This window comes from Hemiscyllium ocellatum, chromosome 36 (assembly GCF_020745735.1).
Source record: "Hemiscyllium ocellatum isolate sHemOce1 chromosome 36, sHemOce1.pat.X.cur, whole genome shotgun sequence".
NCBI lineage: Eukaryota > Metazoa > Chordata > Chondrichthyes > Orectolobiformes > Hemiscylliidae > Hemiscyllium > Hemiscyllium ocellatum.
Window position 1 is genome coordinate 39,634,440 of NC_083436.1, and position 22,770 is coordinate 39,657,209.

At 42.8% G+C, this 22,770-nt stretch overlaps 1 protein-coding gene across 1 annotated transcript in view; it reads left to right on the forward strand.

Moving 5' to 3' along the window:
• Positions 1–18,696, forward strand: part of grid2 (glutamate receptor, ionotropic, delta 2) — a 982,254-nt gene extending 963,558 nt beyond the window's left edge. The window contains exons 15-16 of the mRNA XM_060851484.1: positions 3,743–3,983; positions 18,136–18,696. Coding sequence (XP_060707467.1) covers positions 3,743–3,983; positions 18,136–18,558 — 664 coding nt within the window. The 3' untranslated portion in view covers positions 18,559–18,696. The remainder of the gene's footprint in view (positions 1–3,742; positions 3,984–18,135) is intronic.
• The last annotated feature ends 4,074 nt before the right edge of the window (positions 18,697–22,770 follow it).

The window sequence follows — 22,770 nt, forward strand, 5'->3', positions numbered from 1 at the left end:
CCATTGACACTTCCATATTGACCTGGTCTTAAGCTATTCAGTTACAAGCAGGGACTTGATCCTATTTGCATGTTATGCTTCACATAGCCCCAGTTAAGATGGAGCCTTAAATGTTTGTACTCTCGGGTTACGTGCTATGATACAATGCCAATATCATGAGTATGTGTCATAAAGGTATATTGTATAATAGCTGAGAGACATAATGATTATAAGTGTAAGCCAAAAAGCTAATTCAACATATTTGACTTTTGCATCCACTGCTGTTTTAATCAATCGACAGTCATAGGACTATAATGTTACATCCTGTCCAGAGGCATATAATAATTGACTACAATTTAAGACATCCTGTTTTAAAGATACGTGCACAACGTACAACAGCAACATGCCCATAAATCTCAACATACAACAGCAACATGCTCATAAATCTCAACATACAACAGCAACATGCCCATAAATCCCAACATACAACAGCAACATGCCCATAAATCTCAACATACAACAGCAGCATGCTCATAAATCTCAACATACAACAGCAACATGCCCATAAATCTCAACATACAACAGCAACATGCCCATAAATCTCCTCTGTGCCCTGTCACATCCTTCTTTCACTGTCAAGCCAGAACAGTACATGGGAACAATAAAATTACAATAAAATTACAACACATACAGTTGCCAACTCTGGTCGGTCATACCCCTAGATGTTTCTTCACGTACTCTCCAACTACTCTTGTCATTCGTCACCCAGCATGTCCACCATCATGCTAAGCCCCTCCCTACACCAATTGGAAAGAAAGCTGGTGCCTTCATTATCCAATGGGATGATTCGTTACTGTAATTCAAATTGCCAACCCCTTCACCCGTTCCTTCAGATTTTTTTATAACTAATATACACAGTTCTTCAAATAATTTAGAAGATTTTTCTTTTTGTTGGCCCTGCCTCCTTCTGAAAATTAAATCCTAATTCCTGGAGAAGCCAGTGCAGTTATGGAATGATTAGTAATGTGAACATAGATTGGTTCAATAACAACTACTTTAGACTTTATCCTGGCTGATATGGAGTATGACTGATACAAGAGAATTGGTTGTGGGTTCTCAATATTATCCTGAAACACAGATTCAGAGAATCATGGAGTCATAGAGGTCTATAACACAGAAAAAGGCACTTCATCTCTGTGCTAGTCAGAAACAACCACCTAATTATTCAAATCCTGTTTTTCAGCAGTTGTCCCATACATTTAGCATCGCAAAGGTACATTTAAATCTTTCTTAAATGAGGGTTTCTGTCTGTCTCTTCCTTACATATTCCCGCCACCCTCTGGGTGAAAAGGTTTTTCCTCACATGTCCTCAAAACCTCCTGCCCCTTACCCTAAATCTATATTCCTTGGTCATTGATTCCTCAGCAAGGGGAAAACGTTCTTCCAGTCTATCCTTTCTATGCCACTTATCATTACAGGCACCTCAATCTTGTCCCCTCTGGTCTGGCAGTGGAGCCAGGGAATCCTGGTTGCAATAGGCCCAGAGCAGGCTTCCCCAACATTGGCATGGTAAGAGCCACAGTGGCAACAGCGTGGTGTGCCCAGAGCGGGGATTCCTCATGTTATCGAGGCAGGAGCAGAGCTGAAGAGTCCTGGTTGTAGGGTGAGTGTGGGTTCAGGATGGAAACTGGCACCAGCAGTGATATCAGCAAGGTGGGCCCAGCGGTGAAGAGATGGTGCCTGACTCCTACAATGGTGGGTCTGGCACAGGCAGCAGCGAGGCAGTGATGAGGAGTGATTGTCCAGGTGTCGTTGGTCAGCCAGCTCAGGACTCTCAGTTACAGCTTTTAGCCTTTTTATTCATAACCTATTTGAAATGGCACTAGTTTGTGGTGACTGGTGAAGCTTTTCACTGTATTTTACAGCATTATTCACTGTCAAGTGCAAGTGACAATACATCATTTCCTCAATCTCCTCAGCTCTATGGAAAACAATCCCAGTCCACCCAATTTCTCTTCATTACTGAAACTCTCCAGCCAGGTGCCTCAGTGGTTGGCACCACTGCCCCACAGTGCCAGGGACCCAGGTTTGATTTCACCCTCAGGCGACTGTGTGGAGTTTGTATATTCTCCCCTTGTCTGCATGGGCTTTCTCCCACATCCAGAGATGTGCAGGTTAGGTGGATTGGCCATAGTAAATTGTCCAAAGTATCCGAGGGGTGTACAGGCTCGGGGGATTTAGCAGGTTGATGGCGATAGGGAGGGTCTGGATGGGATGCTCTTCAGAGGGTTGGTGTGGACTCGATCAGCTGAAGGGCCTGCTTCCAAGCTGTAGGGAATAGATGATAACATCCTGGTAATGTGCTCTCCACCCTCTCCATTGCAAAAACATCCCTCCCCAAATGTGGACTTCAGAACTGCACACAATATATCAGTTGTGACATAATCAACATCATATGCAGCTCCAGCATAATCTGCCTAACCAACATTTTATACACTTCCCAGACATAAAACTTTTACACTCTATGCCTCATTCAATGTTCAAGCTAACCAGTTCAGTATCAGCTGGCTTTACAGTTTCCTGATTATGTATTTCAGGTACATATACATATCCACCTTGCTGAACAAGACATGTGCTAGACACATGTGGCCACACGTGCATTATTCCGTTATTTATATTTGCGTTCCTCCTAAATAACACCTATAGAATGCTTGATGCACAGGAAGTAATGGCATGGAGCCAAATGGTAGATTTAACCAATATCTCTGCCAATTGAATTTACCTTCTGTGTTCATTCTTATGACCTTGCATTTCATTCAGTTTTTTAAATGCATGTACAGCCTTCAAGAAAACATGTGTTTTGGTCATTCTTATGCGTGAGAGGCAGGATTGATTGGACTTGGGGAGGTTTCCAAATTCTGCTTCATGTGTCAAGACTGCCCCCGTGTGGGAACCATTTGAATTGCTGCCAGGGAAATTTGTGAGCTTGCTATGAACTCTACAGGATTATAGGACCAATGCTACAGCCCCTATAAGCTTCAGAAAATACTAACAATCACATATTTTACACCAACATAGGCACTCAAACATATAGATGTACAGATTCACTGACAAACATATCAGTGTATGGAATCTTTGGATAACCTTAAAGTAAGTGGCAAAAGGTCGAGAGGAGATCATAGGATCATAGAATCCCTACAGTGCAATAAGAGTCTTTTTAGCCCATCAAGTTCACAGCAACCCTCTGAAGAGTAGCCAATGCAGAACTAGCCCCCTACTCTATCCCTGAAGCCCCGCCCAATTCCCATGGCCAATTCACCTAACCTGCACATCTTTGGACTGTTGCAGAAAACCTGAGCACCCAGAGCAAACCCACACAGACACGGGGAGAATGTGCAGACTCCACACAGATGGTTGCCCGAGGCTGAAATTGAATCCAGGTCCCTGGTGCTAACCACTGAGCAAACACATTTCCGTCCAGATGATAGCAGGAATCTGGAACTCCCAGCCTGCAAGATGGTAGGGGAACAAACCCTCACTGCATTTAAAAAATATGAAGATGTGCACTTGTGATGCAAAGGCAAAGTGCTGGAAAATGGGTTAAAAATGAATTCCATGGATATTTATGACCAGCATCATGGGCTGAAGGGCCTTTCTCTGTGCTGTAAATCTCTACCATCTTTATGCCTCTCCACCTGCTGCTTTTTGGAAATCTTAGACATAACATGTATTTACAATGTTTCTCCCTCTTCCTTAACTCAAGGATCCTGGAACTTCTGCAACATGGAGACCTCGACATTTTGAAGCACAAGTGGTGGCCAAAGTCAGCGCAGTGTGACATCTACTCCTCATCCCGAGCACAACAGAAAGGCAGTGCTTTCGATCTGGCCAGCTTTGCTGGGGTCTTCTGCATCCTGGCTGCTGGCATCATCTTGGCCTGCCTCATAGCCATCGTGGAAAACTGGTGGAACAGGAGGAAAGGATCCCGTGTCCCCTCCAAAGAGGTAACATTCTGCAGCCATCAGCACACGCCAGCTCAGTGATAAAGTGACAGCTTTAAAGCTGTCTCACCCCCACGTGAGATGTCCCCTGCTAACCATCTGAGGATTTACTTTGTACACACTAAAATAAAATCCAAAAAAAAACATGGCTTCAAATACCCAGTGCAGAAGCTGTTAGCTTACAAAATAAGCAAGGCAACAAAAAAAAACTGCATTTGTGTAGCAACTACAAGAGAGTAAACATCTCGAGATGCTTCACAAGCATGATATGGAAAACGTTTGGACGCAGGGTCACTTGAGGTGATAGAGTATTGTGAGGCAAAGAGTTAGGCTTCTTAAATGAGAAACTAGAGGTAGAAATGAAGAGGGATTCAGGAATGGAGTTACAGCAGTTAAGACCCAGTCAGCTGAAGGAACTACTACCAGCAGTAAGCAATTCAAATAAGCGCCTTCAAGTTGCCAGTATGGAAAGAGCACATAGATACCAGAAAGTTCTGAAGTGGTGGTGAAGCAGAGATGAGGACTACCATGGAGATACAAAAGGATGAGAATTTAAAGGTTGAGGTTCAGATGAAAAGAGAGTGAAGATGTCCCTAAGTTATATTAATGTAACAAGTTAAACTTGAAGACTGAGCAGAAATTGCTCAAAAATTAAGCAGTAATAATTGTCTGGTAGTACCCAACTTTGAATATTGCTGACAAAAAATACATTTTGACAAAGCTTTAGGACTTGCCCTCTGGAGGACAATTTGCAAGAAGTACAAAAGTAAAAGGAAACAACATTTATATTGCTTGGTTGGCAAGTAGAAATAGATGCATTGTAATGACATGCATGTAGACCATGTGTTCCAATGACTGACAGACCATATTGAACAAGTTCTATTGATCATTCTCAGTGGATAGCATTCCTGTCTGCTGAACCAGCTCCTGCTTTCTAAGCCTCAGAAAAGTATATCTACTGTTGGATGGTGATTCTGCTATTAGACATGATTTGTTAAATAATCCAAACTGGGCTAAGAGTTACACTAAAAATCAACCAGGCTCACAGTGCAAAACATCTGTGTGAGCTAGAAGCTGCATAAATTAGCATACATGGCCTTGTTTTATGCAGACAGAGGAAATTTGTCCATACATTGCACTTTTTCCATGAAAAAGAGAGTTATGGAGACAGCCAATCTCTGTTGCCTCCCCAGGTCAATGCCCTGACCAATCAGAATCTGTCTGGTCTTAGAATGAAGATTGGCAGTTAACTGTTCTTGCTGCATCTCCACATCAATCAATTGCCCAACAAACTGATATTCTCTTCTCATTCTGTATAATTTGGTGTTCCTTTTTTCTACTTTGTTTTGTGTGTCCAAGTCCTGCTGAGTGCAAACCAAAAGCTTTGACCTCCTGTCTCCTTTCAGTAATGTTTAAATCTTTAGCTATCTTTGAGAAGGTGATAGTGAGCTACCTTTTTGAACCACCAATGTCTATGCAGTGTAGATACATCTACAAAGTTATTCTATTATTTACAATTCCACTTATCATCAACGAATCATGCGCAGTGCCGCATGCGTACTCTGCTTTGTGTTCAGGCCAATGTTTTGGGAGATAATATTAATGATCTACTGAAAATCTTCATTCCACAACTGGCTCTATTGAATATTGAGAGCTGCTTTTCATTGTCAATTGAATCAATTTCTGGAGGTGCCCAAATCCTTAAGTGACAAGACCATGAGAATGAGTGCTGAAACCTAATCGAATCAAGTTTGAACAAAGAGTTTGCACAAGCAAATTATACATCTGCATGCCAGCACACAACCTCAGAGGTTTATGTTCCTCACTCAATTAAAACTACAGCTTTAGACCTTATAGTTCATGAACAGGTCAATGTGTCCTCACTGCTGGATTCAACTTAAAATTGTAACTGGGATCAATAAGTAGTCTTGTCATCCACTAAATCCCAATTCAGCAGGCCTCACTATTTGGAAAGGCTTTGTTGTGAAAGGTAATTGTCCCGAAAGGGTTAACGTTGGAGGCTGCATTAAACTCCACCTCATCTGAGGATATGCCTTTATCCACAGATTTGCTGGTCGTGTTCATATCAATGTTTACCTCATTAATGTAACCTGTAGCTAATTGCTGTCATGCAATAAACTACATTTTGTTAAGACAAAAGCCTCTTCTTGTTAAGACTCACCGTTGAATGCTCCTCCTCCACTGTAAAGTACATAGTCCTTTAGATCCAATCAATGAAAGAGGATTGTGACAGTATCCTTCCAAACACGAGTGCTACAGGGTTTATTGCAATGGACAAAAATGTCCACTTATTTCAGATACAAGGTTGCCTTCAGTGTGCAAATTACTGGAATAGGAATTACTAGACTGGGAATGGTTAGTATATGAGGCATGCAGGCTCTGACTATTCCAAAGGTTAAAAAGACTCATCCATAGGGAATTTTGAAATTACTCCTATAGGATACGAGGAAGAAGACTTGATTTATGTAATGTCTTTCATAAACTCAGGTCCTCCCAAAGCCTTTTACATTCAATGAAGTAAAGCGACAAAAATGCTACTAGTGTTGTAGTGTGGGAACTACCACAGCCAATTTGCACACAGCAAGCTTCCACAAACAACAATGTGATATTATCTGACTAATCTGTTTTTAATGATATCTGTTGATGGATAAGTAATAATCTGGGCACTGTGTATAATTCCCTGGTCTTTATCAAATAGAGCTATGGGATACTATAGATCCAGCTGAGAAGGTAAACAAGGTCTTAGTTTGATGATTCAGCCCAAAGTCAGAATCTCTAACAGTGAAGCATCACTGGAGTAACAGCCTTGAGGTCTCAAGGCTTTAGCACCTACACAATGAACCGACTGCAGCCAGGCTTTTCTCTCTGTTGTGTCAATAATCTGGTGATGTATTGTCAAGAGTAGGAGTACGTTCACAGTCTGCTTAAACAGAAATTCTCAGAAGAGAATGACAATCAAATTGTGGACATGGTTTCAGACATTCAAAAGCACAAATTAAACAGTGTCCACATTAATCCTTGGTGTTGTGGTTCTGTTCGCCAAGCTGGGAATTTTTGTTGCGTCCCCTGTCTAGGTGACATCCTCAGTGCTTGGGAGCCTCCTGTGAAGCGCTTCTGTGATGTTTCCTCCACCATTTATAGTGGTTTGTCTCTGACACTTCCGGTTGTCAGTTCCAGCTGTCCGCTGCAGTGTGCGGTATATTGGGTCCAGGTTGATGTGCTTATTGACTGAATCTATGGATGAGTGCCATGCCTGTAGGAATTCCCTGGCTGTTCTCTGTTTGGCTTGTCCTATAATAGTAGTGTTGTCCCAGTTGCAAAAGAAGTTGCATCAAGACACTGTTCAAAAGAGCCACAACACACTGCAGTACACCAGAACTGCAAAAAGAGGAAGAAGAACACCTATACAATATATTCGCCAAAAACGGATCCCCCCGCAATTTCATCAACAGATGCCCTAAGGGAAAGACAACGGAACAAGGACATGCCGCAACCCAAAGGACTAGCCACACTCCCATACATCAAGAGCATTTCCGAACTGACAGCCAGACTACTGCGACCACTAGGACTCATAACAGTACACAAACCAACAGCCACTCTCAGATAACAACTCACCAGAGCGAAGGACCTGATACCCAGCATGAGCAAAACGAATGTAGTGTACAAAATCCCATGCAAGGACTGCATAAACACGACATAGGACAAACAGGAAGACAGCTAACGATCCACATCCATGAACACCAACTAGCCACGAAACCACATGACCAGCTGTCCTTAGTAGCCACACACGCAGATGACAAGCAAAATGAGTTCGACTGGGACAACACTATATTATAGGACAAGCCAAACAGAGAACAGCCAGGGAATTCCTAGAGGCATGGCACTCATCCACAGATTCAATCAATAAGCACATCGACCTGGACCCAATATACCGACCACTACAGCAGACAGCTGGAACTGACAACCGGAAGCGGCAGAGACAAACCACGACAAATGCTGGAGGAAAGATCACAGAAGCGCTTCACAGGAGGCTCCCAAGCACTGAGGATGTCACCTAGACAGGGGACGCAACGTCTGAAACACAAATTCCCAGCTCGGCGAACAGAACCACAACAACGAGCACCCGAGCTACAAATCTTCTCACAAACATTAATCCTTGGTATTGAACAGGCCAAATCAATAATGGAATTGAAGAAGATTAATTGTGATATTGTCCCACCCCTCTCTACATTTAGATTACAATTTCATTGCCATTAAACACAGTCAGCTTTCTTACCCAGTAATTAAATTTGATCCACACGATGGTGAGGAAGTGGATGTACCGGGGCAAAGAGTTCAGAAGCATGAAAGGCGATCTCTCTGAAATATATAAGATTCTGTAGGAGCTTGACATGGTTGGTGCAGGGTTGGTTATTTCTCCTTGTGGGGCAGTCTAAGACCAGACGGCCTAATCTTAGAATAAAGGACTGCACATTTGAGACAAAGATGAGAAAGGATTTCTTCTCTCAGAGGTTAGTGAATCAGTGAAGTTCTTCACCACAGAAGGCCATTGGCATTGGGTCATTAGAGATATTCAATGCTAACATCTCATGAATGAATGACAAAAAAGATATGGAGTTCCAGGATTTGGCACGTTGAAGGAAAAGCAAAAGTCAGGATGGTGTGTGGCTTGGAGATGAATCAAGAGAAAAATACTGAGAGAGGGCTCCGAGTTTTTATTTAAACGCGGGCTCCGAGTTTTAGGCCTCAGTCTCTCGGAAGACTTCGCGACGGCTGGTGGGTAAGTTTGGTCGCTTATTTATTAGTTAAAAATTTAAATTTTTCCTTCAAAAAAGCGGTAGCAGACCCGGAAGACGCGCTAGGTTACCTGGGTAAGGTTTTTTTTCTCCCCTTATTTAAACGCGGGCTCCGAGTTTTAGGCCTCAGTCTCTCGGAAGACTTCGCGACGGCTGGTGGGTAAGTTTGGTCGCTTATTTATTAGTTAAAAATTTAAAGTTTTCCTTCAAAAAAGCGGTAGCAGACCCGGAAGGCGCGCTAGGTTACCTGGGTAAGGTTTTTTTTCTCCCCTTATTTAAACGCGTAGGCGAGTCACCCGAGGCACTACACGAGTAGTGCCTCCCACCCTTCCACCTCCTCTAACCTAATAATAAGACCAATTGTGACTAGCGGGTAAGTGCTGCATTTTCCTTGTTTGTTTCTTTAGATTTAGTTGGTTTTTGTTGTTTTTTTTTAAGGAAAGCTTACTTTTAGAGGGATGGCAGTGCAGAGAGGGCAATGTTCCTCTTGCAACATGTATGAGGTGAGGGAAGCCATTAGCGTCCCTGCTGAGTACACTTGCAAGAAGTGCACCCATCTCCAGCTCCTCCAAACCCGTGTTAGGGAACTGGAGCTGGAGTTGGATGAACTGCGGATCATTCGGGAGGCAGAGGAGGTCATAGATCGGAGCTTTAGGCAAGTAGTTACTCCGAAAGTTCAAGATAGATGGGTGACAGTGAGGGGGAGTGGGAGGAGGAAGCCAGTGCAGGGACCCCCTGCGGTCATTCCCCTCAAGAACAAGTATACCGTTTTGGATACTTGTGGGGGGGATGACTTACCAGGGGCAAGCAACGAGGTTCAGGCCTCTGGCACGGAGCCTGGCCCCGTTGCTCAGAAGGGTAGGGTGGAGAAAGGTAGAGCAATAGTTCTTGGGGACTCGATAGTGAGGGGTACAGACAGACGGTTTTGTGGGGGCGACAGGGACTCACGTTTGGTATGTTGCCTCCCAGGTGCAAGGGTACGTGATGTTGCTGATCGTGTTTTCCGGGTCCTTAAGGGAGAGGGGGAGCAGCCCCAGATCGTGGTCCACGTTGGCACCAACGATATAGGTAGGAAGAAGGGTGAGGATGTCAGACAGGCTTTCAGGGAGCTAGGTTGGAAGCTCAGAGTTAGAACAAACAGAGTTGTAGTCTCTGGTTTGTTACCCGTGCCACGTGATAGAGAGTCGAGGAATAGGGAGAGAGAGCAGTTAAATGCGTGGCTACAGGGATGGTGCAGGAGGGAGGGATTCCGGTTTCTGGACAACTGGGGTCCTTTCTGGGGAAGGTGGGACCTCTATAAAAAGGATGGGCTACACCTGAACCTGAGGGGCACCAGTATCCTTGGGGGGAGGTTTGCTAGTGCTCTTTGGGAGGGTTTAAACTAACTCCGCGGGGGCATGGGAACCAGGACTGTAGCTTTAGGGTACAGGACCTTGAGTGTAGGGAGGTTAGGAATAATGCAGCGATCTCTAAGGAGGGTGCCTGTAACCAGAAAGGTGGATTGAAGTGTGTATACTTCAATGCCAGAAGTATAAGGAATAAGGTAGGTGAACTTGCAGCGTGGGTTGGTACCTGGGACTTCGATGTTGTGGCCATTACAGAGACGTGGGTAGAACAGGGACAAGAATGGCTGTTGCACGTTCCAGGGTTCAAATGTTTTAGTAGGATCAAACATGGGGGTAAAAAAGGGGGAGGCGTGGCATTACTTGTCAAAGACAGTATCACAGCAGTGGAATGGACGATGGAAGAGGACTTGCCATCTGAGGTAGTTTGGGCTGAGGTTAGAAATAGGAAAGGTGAGGTCACCCTGTTAGGTGTTTTCTACAGGCCTCCTAATAGTCCTAGAGAAGTAGAGGATAATATTGCGAGGATGATTCAGGAAAAGAGTGAAGGTAGCAGGGTGGTTGTTATGGGGGACTTTAACTTCCCAGATATTGACTGGGAGAGCTATAGCTCGAGTTCATTAGATGGGTCGGTGTTTGTACAATGTGTGCAGGAGGGTTTCCTGACACAATATGTCGACAGGCCAACAAGAGGGGAGGCTATATTGGATTTGGTTCTAGGTAATGAACCAGGCCAGGTGTTAGATTTGGAGGTAGGTGAGCACTTCGGGGACAGTGACCACAACTCGGTGACTTTTACTTTAGTGATGGAGAGGGATAATCGTGCGCCGCAGGGCAAGAGCTATAGCTGGGGGCAGGGAAATTATGATGCTGTGAGGCATGACTTAGGATGTGTGGATTGGAAAAACAGGCTTCAAGAGAAGAACACTAATGAGATGTGGGGATTGTTCAAGGAGCAGCTACTGCGTGTCCTCGATAGGTATGTACCAGTCAGGCATGGTGTAAAGGGCCTTGTGAGGCAGCCGTGGTTTAGTAAGGAATTGGAGTCCCTTATGAAAGGGAAGAAGGCGGCATATGTAAAGATGAGGCGTGAAGGTTCAGTAGGGGCGATTGAGAGTTATAAGGTAGCCAGGAAGGAGCTAAAGAGGGAGCTAAGAGAAGCGAGAAGGGGACATGAAAAGTCTTTAGCTGGTAGGATTAGGGGAAACCCAAAGGCTTTCTATAGGTATGTCAAGAATAAAAGGATGACTAGGGTAGGTATCGGTCCAGTCAAGGATAGTAGTGGGAAGTTGTGTGTGGAGGCGGAGGAGATTGGAGAAACATTAAATCAGTACTTTTCATCAGTATTCACTCAGGAACAGGACACTGTTGCTGATGTGAATATGGAATCACAAATAATTAGAATGGATGCCCTGGAAATATGCAGGGAAGAGGTTTTGGGAATATTGGAAAGGATGAATATAGATAAGTCTCCTGGGCCTGATGGCATTTACCCCAGGATCCTATGGGAAGCTAGGGAGGAGATAGCAGAGCCATTGGCCTGGATTTTTATGTCGTCATTGTCAACGGGAATAGTACCAGAGGACTGGAGGATAGCGAATGTGGTCCCATTGTTCAAGAAAGGGAGTAGGGATAGCCCTAGTAACTATAGGCCAGTGAGTCTGACTTCAGTGGTGGGCAAAGTCTTAGAGAGAATGGTAAGGGATAAGATTTATGAACATCTGGGTAGGAATAACGTGATCAGGGATAGCCAGCATGGTTTTGTGAAGGGCAGGTCGTGCCTCACAAACCTTATTGAGTTCTTTGAGAAGGTGACTAAGGAAGTGGATGAGGGTAAAGCAGTAGATGTTGTGTATATGGATTTTAGTAAGGCGTTCGATAAGGTTCCCCATGGTAGGCTAATGCTAAAACTACGGAGGTATGGCATTGAGGATACATTAGAGGTTTGGATTAGGAATTGGCTGGCTGGAAGGAGACAGAGGGTAGTAGTTGATGGATTATGTTCATCTTGGAGCGCAGTTACTAGCGGTGTACCACAAGGATCTGTTTTGGGACCATTGCTTTTTGTTATCTTTATAAATGATCTAGAGGAAGGACTTGAAAGCTGGGTAAGCAAGTTTGCGGATGACACAAAAGTCGGTGGAGTTGTGGATAGTGAGGAAGGAAGTGGTAGGTTACAGCGGGATATAGATAAGTTGCAGAGCTGGGCGGAAATGTGGCAAATGGAATTCAATGTAGCTAAGTGCGAAGTCGTTCACTTTGGTAGGAATAACAAGATGATGGATTACTGGGCTAATGGTAGGCTACTTGGTAGTGTGGATGAGCAGAGGGATCTTGGTGTCCATGTACACAGATCTCTGAAAGTTGCCACCCAGGTAAATAGTGCTGTGAGGAAGGCATATGGTGTACTGGGCTTTATTGGCAGAGGAATTGAGTTCCGGAGTCCTGAGGTCATGTTGCAGTTGTATAAGACTCTGGTGAGGCCTCATCTGGAGTATTGTGTGCAGTTTTGGTCGCCATACTATAGGAAGGATGTGGAAGCTTTAGAACGAGTGCAGAGGAGGTTTACCAGGATGTTGCCTGGAATGGTAGGAAAATCTTATGAGGAAAGGCTGAGGCACTTGGGGCTGTTCTCATTGGAGAAGAGAAGGTTTAGGGGAGATCTGATAGAAGTGTATAAGATGATTAGGGGTTTAGATAGGGTAGATACTAAGAACCTTTTACCGCTAATGGAGTCAGGTGTTACTAGGGGACATAGCTTTAAATTAAGGGGTGGTAGGTATAGGACAGATGTTAGGGGTAGATTCTTCACACAGCGGGTTGTGAGTTCATGGAATGCCCTGCCCGTATCAGTGGTGAACTCTCCTTCTTTATGGTCATTTAAGCGGGCATTGGATAGGCATTTGGAAGTTATTGGGCTAGTATAGGTTAGGTAGGATTCGGTCGGCGCAACATCGAGGGCCGAAGGGCCTGTACTGCGCTGTATCCTTCTATGTTCTATGTTCTATGTTCTATGTAGGAGCAGAAGGAGGGAGAGGGGGGTTGAAAAAAACTAATTCATGCATTGATCACTTGTCATAGTGAGTATTCAATGAGCAATATTCAACACATTTGGTGTAGTTTGGTTCTTGTTTGCCCATTTCCTCTGTCTTCACCATTTAGTATCAAGCCCATCTCTTGCAATCAAAAAGCCATTGGCTCACATTGCACTTCAGCAGAAACCTGTGCACATTATGGAGTGCTGCACTATCAACACACCACCATTCAGGTGAAATGCTAAACTGAAGCAGCTCAGATGCTCAATAGAAGAGTTCACTGATCTCTCAAACAACGTCACGAAAACAGATTAATTCATAATTCACTTTGTCACTCATTAACCTGCAAGACCACAGTGGCCCCCATATAAACGTAATCCATCATCTGAACGGTCAAACAATTACAAATTTTGTTTCTTCATCAACATGAAAGAATATATTTAAATGCATCTTTAGTGCGAATGCAGAGCGGGCATAAGCGAATCCTCAGCCAATCTTAAACAAAACCCAAATTTCATTCAATGGTTTTTGACTTGCCAGGAAGAATAAGGGGGTGAATAAAAGGTAATGCTGTCTTGCTGGTAAATGTTTTGCATCACATACCAAGATCCATTTTGTCATCTGTTCAGGTGACTTGACTGTAGCTCAATGGGTAACGTGCTGATCTCTGAGGTAGGAGGCTGTTGGTTTATATCAGAAATTTGAGCACGAATTTAAATTCCAGTCCTCAGTGCAAAACTGAGGGTGTGCTGCATTGTCACAGGTGCTGTCTTGTGGTTGGAAAATTAGAACAATTCCCCGACTGCCCTCTCAGCTAGGCATAAATCCCAGGCAATATTTTCCCAAAGAAGACCATGAGAATTATCCCTGATGTTGTAGACAATATTTATGCCAAACCAACATCATAAAACAGATTCTCTGATCATTAGCACATATCAGTTTACAGGAGCCTACTCTGTGTAATTTGGCTGCTACATATCCTACATTACAACAATGAATGCACTCAAAGTACTTCATTGGCTGTGAAGTGCTTTGGGATGTCTAGAGGTTATGAAAGGCGTTATGGAGGAGAAAGTGATGTCTGCAGATGCCGGAAATCAGAGCTGAAAATGTGTTGCTGGAAAAGCGCAGCAGGTCAGGCAGCATCCAAGGAACAGGAGAATCGACGTTTCAGGCATAAGTCCTTCTTCAGGAAGGGCTTATGCCCGAAACGTTGAATCTCCTGTTCCTCGGATGCTGCCTGACCTGCTGCGCTTTTCCAGCAACACATTTTCAGCCATGAAAGGCGTTATGTCAATGCATTTTGTTTAAATTAGGTACTCTTAATTTGGAACTGTGATAAGTCAACTTAATGAAATGTCATGCACCAGTCTTTACTAAAATTAGATTTAACAAGGTTTAACAATAAGGTGCTAATATGCAAAATCATCCTGTTTTAAATCTAAATAGTAGAACATAAAGTATTATGGGACTGTAGAGTGATGACTGTATCCTGCAACTCAACATAATTGATCAGCATATAATTTTCATATAATCAAATGGTTCTAATTGCATGTTTAACATATTCATTACAAATATGCATTCAAACATTAAGCCAAATAATTGTCCGCAATATAAATTTACTTGTGAAAGGCTCCACTTGTGTTAATTTGACATGTATAACACCCTGTAAATGGGATCAGACATCCTTTTTGACCCTTTCAAGCTGATGTAACCTCTTCTAATACAATTCAATTGTGTGGATTAAGAAGTTTCAGATGACTGAAAGTAACCTCTAGTGCTACTGATTCAGCAGGTAAGAGCTTGAGAAATCAAACTATTCACCTCTCACTGGGCAAATGTAGAAACCGTAACATGACATACCTTCTCAGTGAAGTCAGCAAAGTGCTAGTAGAGAACATTAATCCCATCCCTTTTTGTTTTCTTATTCTATGGGCTGGATGTCTAAAGAGAACGTAGGTCAAGGATAGGGCTAGAGTATTTTCTTAGTAAGTTTGAGAAGCTTTGTATTTTCTGTCCTACAATCCTTGCATCAGACTGACAGGAGGTGACCATTCGGCCATTTGTGCTTATTCTACCATATAGTGGCTCAGTGGTTAGAACTGCTGCCTCACAGGGGCCTGAGTTCAGTTCCAGCCTCAGGAATCTGTCTGTGTGGAGTTTTGCACATTCTCCCCATGTCTGCATGGGTTTCTGCTGGGTGCTCTGGTTTCCTCTCACAGTCCAAAGATGTGCAGGTTAGTGGATTGGGCATGCTAAATTGCTCATTGTGTGCAGGCTAGGCAGATTAGCCATGGTGGGGGGGTTACATGGCTGGGTTGGGACTGGGTGGTTGCTGTTTGGAGGGCCATTGTGGACTTGATGGCCTGAATGGTCTGCTTCCTCACTGTAGGGACTCTATGATTCATCAGCCTATGGCTAATTTGTTCCTCAACTCAATGTTTGCTTTGTTTGTTGGGATGTGTTTGTCACTGTCCAGGTGAGTGCTTGTTGACCATTCCTAATTGCCCTGTGAGGGCAGTGGTGAGCTGCATACCAAACTACCTTCCATCCATCTCCTTTAATATATCTTTAACAAGCAAGACTGATTGGTCTCGGTTTTGAAAATAGCAATTGATCCTTTACACACCCACATTTTAGGGGAAAGATTTTGAGCTTTCTACTACCCTGTGGGTGGAAATATGCTCCTTGATTTCACTCCTGGTCTGTCCCATTTGGATTCTAAGACTTTGTCCCACCAGAGGGATTAGCTTCTTCCTGTCAATCTGACTGAATCATTTGATCATTTACAATTCTAATTTTGATCACCTTCACCATTTCAAGTCAAAGGGATACAAGTCTGTTTTATGAAACTAGCCTTCACAGAGTAACTTTCACTGGGAAGTGGCAATTAAAATTAGAAGTAGCCCAGAAATAATCATCTCCAACAAGACAGATTCTAACCACCCCCTCCCCCTCACCCCATTGACATTCATTGGCATCACCATCACTAAATCCCCCACAATTATCATTCCTGGCAGATACCATTGACTAAGAACTAAATACTATGGCTACCAGAGCAGGTGAAATGCTAGAAGTTCTGAATGAGTAATTCACTGAATTGAATTGAATGAGTTATTGTCACATGTATTTAAAAAAAAGAATACAGTGAAAAGTTGCCACTTACCAGCACCATTTTGAATTACCGGATATATTCAAAGATATTACGAAAGTACAGTTTATCTTTCTCTCCTCTTCTTGCTCTAATTCTTCAAATTCATCTCCTAAATCACGATGTGCAAGGCACAAGTCAGAAGTGAAATGAAAATGCGCTCCACTTTCCTTGATGAATGCAGTTCCAACACTCAATAAACTTTACACTGTTTCAGACACAGCAGCCCCATTTGATTGGCCCATCTGCAACTTTATGCATTCACTCTGTCCACCACCAGTGGCAGCAGTGAGTACCATGTACAAGATGCACTGCAGCAATTCACCCAGGCTCCTTTGATTTTACCTTTTAAATCTACAGCCCCTGAAACCTAGATAGTGATGCTGTCACTAGAACTGTCACCAGGATGTCAGCCTAATTCTCAAGGAACATAGGTTCAAATCCCATCTCAGCAGGTGGTGAAATCTAGATTTCCAATTGAGGTATTTAAGAGGGGCATTAGGTAATTGTTTGGCTAGAAATAGTGTGCAGAGATGTGAGGAAAATGCAAGAGGTTGGCACTGGGTAATAGAAACTCATCAGACATGATGAGCCAGATGGTCTAATTCTGGACCATAGTAATTCTGTGAATTTAAGCTGACTGTTAGAATCGACCCTCTCATCTGAATGTAATTGATATCTGGAAGAATGCAGGAGATTTATCCCTGGTGTCCTCACCAGGATTTATCTCTCAAAAACATGACGATAACAAGCTATCTGGTCATTATTGAGTATCTTGCCATGTAAAAAGTGATTGTCGTGTTTTCTCGCACAAATTCTTTTAGCTCCTATAGGAGTCCTGACAGCATGCATGAATAAGATCAAAGATCATTTTATCATTGAAATCTTTATGGGATGTAAAGCAAGACCTGGCAACAAAAATAGTTCCTAGCATCAACCCTCATAAGTTTGCCTGATTGATCTTTCTCTTTATTCATTCATGAGATGTGGACATACTTATTGATTAATGCATTCAAAGCTGTCCACAGAATTGCAACAAAGAACTGAGATATTGTGGAGTAGGGGTATACTATGTTTCAGACACCAACGTTTAATTCTAAATGCATCTGCCATGTCTCTCCAGTATTTGAAAGCTTTTTTTGTATTCATTCATGGGATGTAGGCGTTGCTGTGTGGACCAGCATTTATTGCCCAATGCTCATTGGAGAGGTTGGTGATGAGCTGTTTTCTCAAACTGCTGTAGGCTTTGGGATATAGGTTTGCTCAGAGAGCTGTTAGGAAGGGAATTGCAGGACTTTGACCCAACAGCAGTGAAGGTACGGCAATCAATTTCCAAAACAGGATAGTGAGCGGCCGGGAGGGAACTTGTTGGTGATGGTGCTCCCATGCATCTGTTTCCCTTGTCCTTCCAGATGGTAGAGGTTGTGAGTTTTAGCAGTGTTGTCAGAGGAACCTTGGTGAGTTTTTGCGGCAGTTGGTGGACACTCTGAACTATTGCTGCCAGCTCTGGTCTGAAAGGTAGCCAGCACAATGAGGGTATGTGTGAATAGTAAGATCTCATGGAGATCCATTACTGCCTAATGTTCAGCTGCAATGCAACAAAAGTTGCCAGTTCTCAGAACAGACGCACTCCACACACACACTGGGTGGTACCATTGTTTCTGACAAAAACATTCCTCTAAAATCAAGCGTTACCTACGATTGAAAGTGGGCCTGAGCCGGAATTTGCAGGTTGGACTGCCTCCATCCTGGGCCAGCTGCCATGGTTTGACTCTCTCAACAAGTTTTTCTGTTTCCTCCCTTTGACAGGAGGATAAGGAGATTGACCTGGAGCATCTCCACAGGCGAGTGAACAGCCTCTGTACGGATGACGACAGCCCCCACAAGCAGTTTTCCACCTCGTCCATAGACCTGACTCCCCTGGAGGTGGACACCATCCCTACGCGACAAGGTCTCGAGCAGATCAGTGACTTCAGGAACACTCACATCACCACGACCACCTTCATACCAGAGCAAATCCAGACTATAAGCCGCAGCCTGTCCGCCAAAGCCGCCTCCGGTTTTTCATTCGGGCCTATGCCTGACCATCGAACTGGGCCCTTCCGGAGCAGGGCACCAAATGGCGGCTTTTTCCGAAGTCCCATCAAAACCATGTCCTCTATCCCATATCAACCAACCCCCTCAGCTGCATACAGCCTCAACAATGACCCTGACCGGGGCACTTCCATATGAATGGCTCACCTTAAGGTTCTTTTATTCCAGTCGGGACTCAGTTTGTGAGACGATAGATTTCATGGTAGTTCTAACCTGGACGTAACTTTCTTTGTGTTTTTTTTAAGGAAAAGGGGGAAGGGTGGGGGTCAGGATCTTAGTTTCAGCTTTTTCTTTCAAATATAATCGCAACAACTCCAGCCTGTTTGCCGCAACCTAAGTTTATTTCTGCTGCATTGGACTTCAAGGCTTCTACTGCTGACCATTTCATATGTTACTTCATGTTGGACCAAAGGCACAGCCCTGCTAGTAAAAGTAAAGAACATTCAGGCTGCAAATTGAGGAATGCTATATAATATAAGGTCACGTATATATGAAGCCATCCGTGTGATTGTAGGAATATTTCTGGCATCACATTGCAAAACAAAAACTTAAATACTTTGTGATCCCTGCATTTTTTTTTGCCGAAGAAGCTTTGGAGGTTGCATCCTCTGTAAAATATTTTCTAATGTACAGTCGAGATTAAATCTGCAGTAGTTCCTGCAAGACCAGTCCTGGCATATTCTGGCAATGATTGATTCCAAAGTGTTAGTCAGCGGGATATGAATACCTGAAGTTCACTTTTGTTAGATGAATGTATGCCCTTGCTGCTGAAAGAAATTGGGCCTCTTGAGTTTATGGCCATTTTTAGGATGTTTGTAGATGATCAGTAACCGGTGTCCGTCATCTGGTTGAGGAAACCACCAAAATATAAAGTAATAATTCAGCATCTTAATTACGGAACCCGTTTAAATATTATAAGAAGTTGGATTTAAATTTTTAACAAGTCATGATGATTATTGTGTTCAGGATGACAGCTAATAGAATGCCCAAAGATCTAGCAACAAAAACTGCAGCTGAAATTTTAACTAATTTGATTCCATTAAATATATAGTAATTGCAATTTAAACTTGAAACAATCATGCGATGCCAATAGCACAGGAAGTGCCGGCTATTTGAAAGATCTATCCAGTTGATTCCATTGCCCTGCTATGTTGCCCTCTAGCTTGGCAATGTGTGTCTCCTTCTAGCATTGATCCAATTCCCTTTTGAATGTTCTTATTGAATGTGGCCTTAACTTTAGTGACAATGAATAATTCAAACTGGAGAAATGTATTGTGAATTATCAACATTTGAACTGATCCAACAGAACTGTAGTCCCTAAAATAATTGAAGACATTTGTGATCACATGGAATGATATACAGTTTTGCTGGATCTTTAAAAGCAACTAATTTCACTAAAAGGTAATGTATTTCTCACACAAAACTCTTCAACCAACCAATGAGGCCATAGTGTAGCTAGATATTCACTGAACAGACAAGAGAACTTCATGTATCACTCTCTAAATGCTAGTGAATTGGTGTAGATTAAAAGACTTCCATAACTTTTTAGGAAGATTTAGCTGCTTCATGCTGACATTGGAAGATAAGTACACCAACCCTCAAAAGCTATTCTCTTTCTCTGTCTCTCTCTTTCTCTCTCTTTCTGAGTTGCAGCTTTAAGCAGTTGGGTAGTTAGTCAAGCGGTAGTCAAATTGTAACTTTAACATATTTTGCAACAAAACAAGCTCCTTCATAGGAGACGAGAAACGTGCAGAAGCAGATGACTGGAGATGTGGGCGCTACCATTCAGAACCTTTCACTATACTGTTAACTCTCAAGAAACTAAAACATTGGTGACAGATTTGTGGAAAGATTTCCTGATCTTTATTAAAAGAATATTTTTGTTAAAACAAAAAAAAATTGAAAATGTGGTAGGTAGAAAGCAGCTACTTTTTTCTGTGTTTGGTATCAACATTAGGTGTGATTTAACTCAGACACATTAATGAACTGAGAACAACGTATATATGGCTCATGGCTGTTTCCTCTGAATCCTCTTGTATGACACAAAATGGACTATCATATAGAAGTTATATATTTTGAAGCTAATTCTTCTCTTTTACCTGTTCTGAAGTAGCGTCTGATTATAGTTAGGTTTCTAGTTTGTACAAATACAATGTCTACAGTGTCAGACAACACTCCATTTTTACAACAGGAGACAGTTTATAGAGACCAAGGGCAAGTTAGTAAAAGCATGCCCAACTTGTCTTAACCTTGTAACACTCAAGTTTCATATCAAAAGTCTCATTATTGATTTTCATTTGGATGCAATATTATAGGGACAAGCCGGATTACAATAATTTACTGGGTTAGAATATAGTTAACCATAAACAATATTTATAGGCTTATTTTGATGTAAGTGTCGCATATAAAGAACACTTTTTCGGGGTGGGAGGGAAATGGGGTGGGGGGAGGGGTTGATGCTCCGTTGCAAGTGGCGAAGCTTTCTGTGTGTTATTTGTCTAATAAAAAAAAATGTTTCTTTTTCTTGTCTGGTCTTTTATTCATTATTTTAAACCAATCAAAAATAGCTGAGCAGGTCAAGGTCAATTACTTTCAGGATTTTCATGGAAGTAAATTGTAATTCATAAAGGTTAAGCACTTGTGTTGCAATGGTAGTGTCCACACCTCAGGGCCAGGAGGGCTGGGTTCAGGTCCCACCTACTCCAGAGATGTGTCATTACAGCTCTGAACAGGTTGATTAGGAAAATATGAAAGTGTACTTGTTGTTGTGTCACCATTGTCTTTCAAGCTGTTCTCTCATCAGAGAGAGAGAGAGAGAGGACCGTAGTGGTTTGACCTGAAGGACAAAATACCTCAGGTTGGAGGAGAGGTTGAGAAGGAAAATCTCTCATGGTAACAGGAATTGAAGCCACACTAATGGCATCACACTGCTTTGTAAATCAACCCTCCAACCAACTGAGCTAAACCAGCCCCTTCCAGTGCACAACTGCAATCAACACTACAAGAACAAAATCATTGGAGTGTTTTTAAAAATTGTGTTTTCTTAAAATCTTTTTGTTTATATATTTACTGGAAATGGGAGAGGTGGTGAAGGCAGACTGTTTATATTTTCTAATCAGGTAAGGTTGGAATGCAAGCATCCTAGCTCAGAGGTCAGGGCACTGCCACTGTACCACATGATCCTGAATCAGGCTTTTTATTCACAGTCAAAAACAATGCAATCAGGACTAAGAAGTAAGGTCTTTAGAATTAGAAGCAACAATAGGCCATTCAGCCCCTCACCAAACTGCTCATAAAGAGATTGGACACCATCCAGTTGGTAGAAAAGGGGCAGTGTGCAGACATGGGTTTCAAGGGTGTCATGATCAGTCGTAAATCTTACATGACCACATCCAGTCACATTTAGCAAACTTGTTCATACACTATACAATGCGGTCAACTGTAATAAAGCTAACCTTCTGGTATTGTTGCTGGGCTACTAACCTAGTGTTACAGGCTACTATTTTGGAAACATGCGCTCAAATCCCTCCATGGAAGATGGTGAAAGTTGAATTTAATAAAAATCTGGCGTACTGGTCCGACCTGCCTGTCCTCGACCACATATGACTCCAGACCTGTAGCAATATGGTGCATTCTCAACATGGAAGAACCCAATTAGTGATGGGCAATAAACCTGTTTTACTAATCTACCTGTTCAGAGATGATCTTGCATACTTTTGGAGCACATGGGATTTGAACGAATGCCTCCCAGAACAGTGGCAGGGAAACTACCAGTGCATTACAAGAGGGTAACAAACATTGACCCACCCAGCAACACCAGCATCTGGCGAGCAAGTTCTTTTTTGAAAACTAAAAGCAAAATAATCCAGATGCTGTAAATCTGAGATAAGAAAAAACAGAAATTGCTGGAAGAAACTCGACAGATCTGGCAGCACCTGTGGAGAAAGAAACAGAGATAACGTTTTGAGTTCAGCAATATTATTCTTTGAAACACAGTCACCTCTGCAGTACCTGGTGCAGCGCAGCAAACTGCTGTATATTAGTGTGTCCTTGGCCAGTGTGTGATACCACTAGCACAGGCTGAATTCCCAGACCAGAGCAGGTGACCATAAATACCCCATTGTCTCAGTCTCACCCCTGACCTGAGGTGTGCTGATCCTAAGGTCAGACTCACCACCAAACATGTCCTTTCAATGATACAACATCATATGTACTTCTGGGACTCTGGTGAATTTCACCTTAGCGTATATTCCTGCCAATAAAAATATTACAATAGGGCAAGAGATTATATCGTCACGTGTTTGTCTTTATTATTATTAATTTTCAGGACATGGGTATTATTGGTAGGGT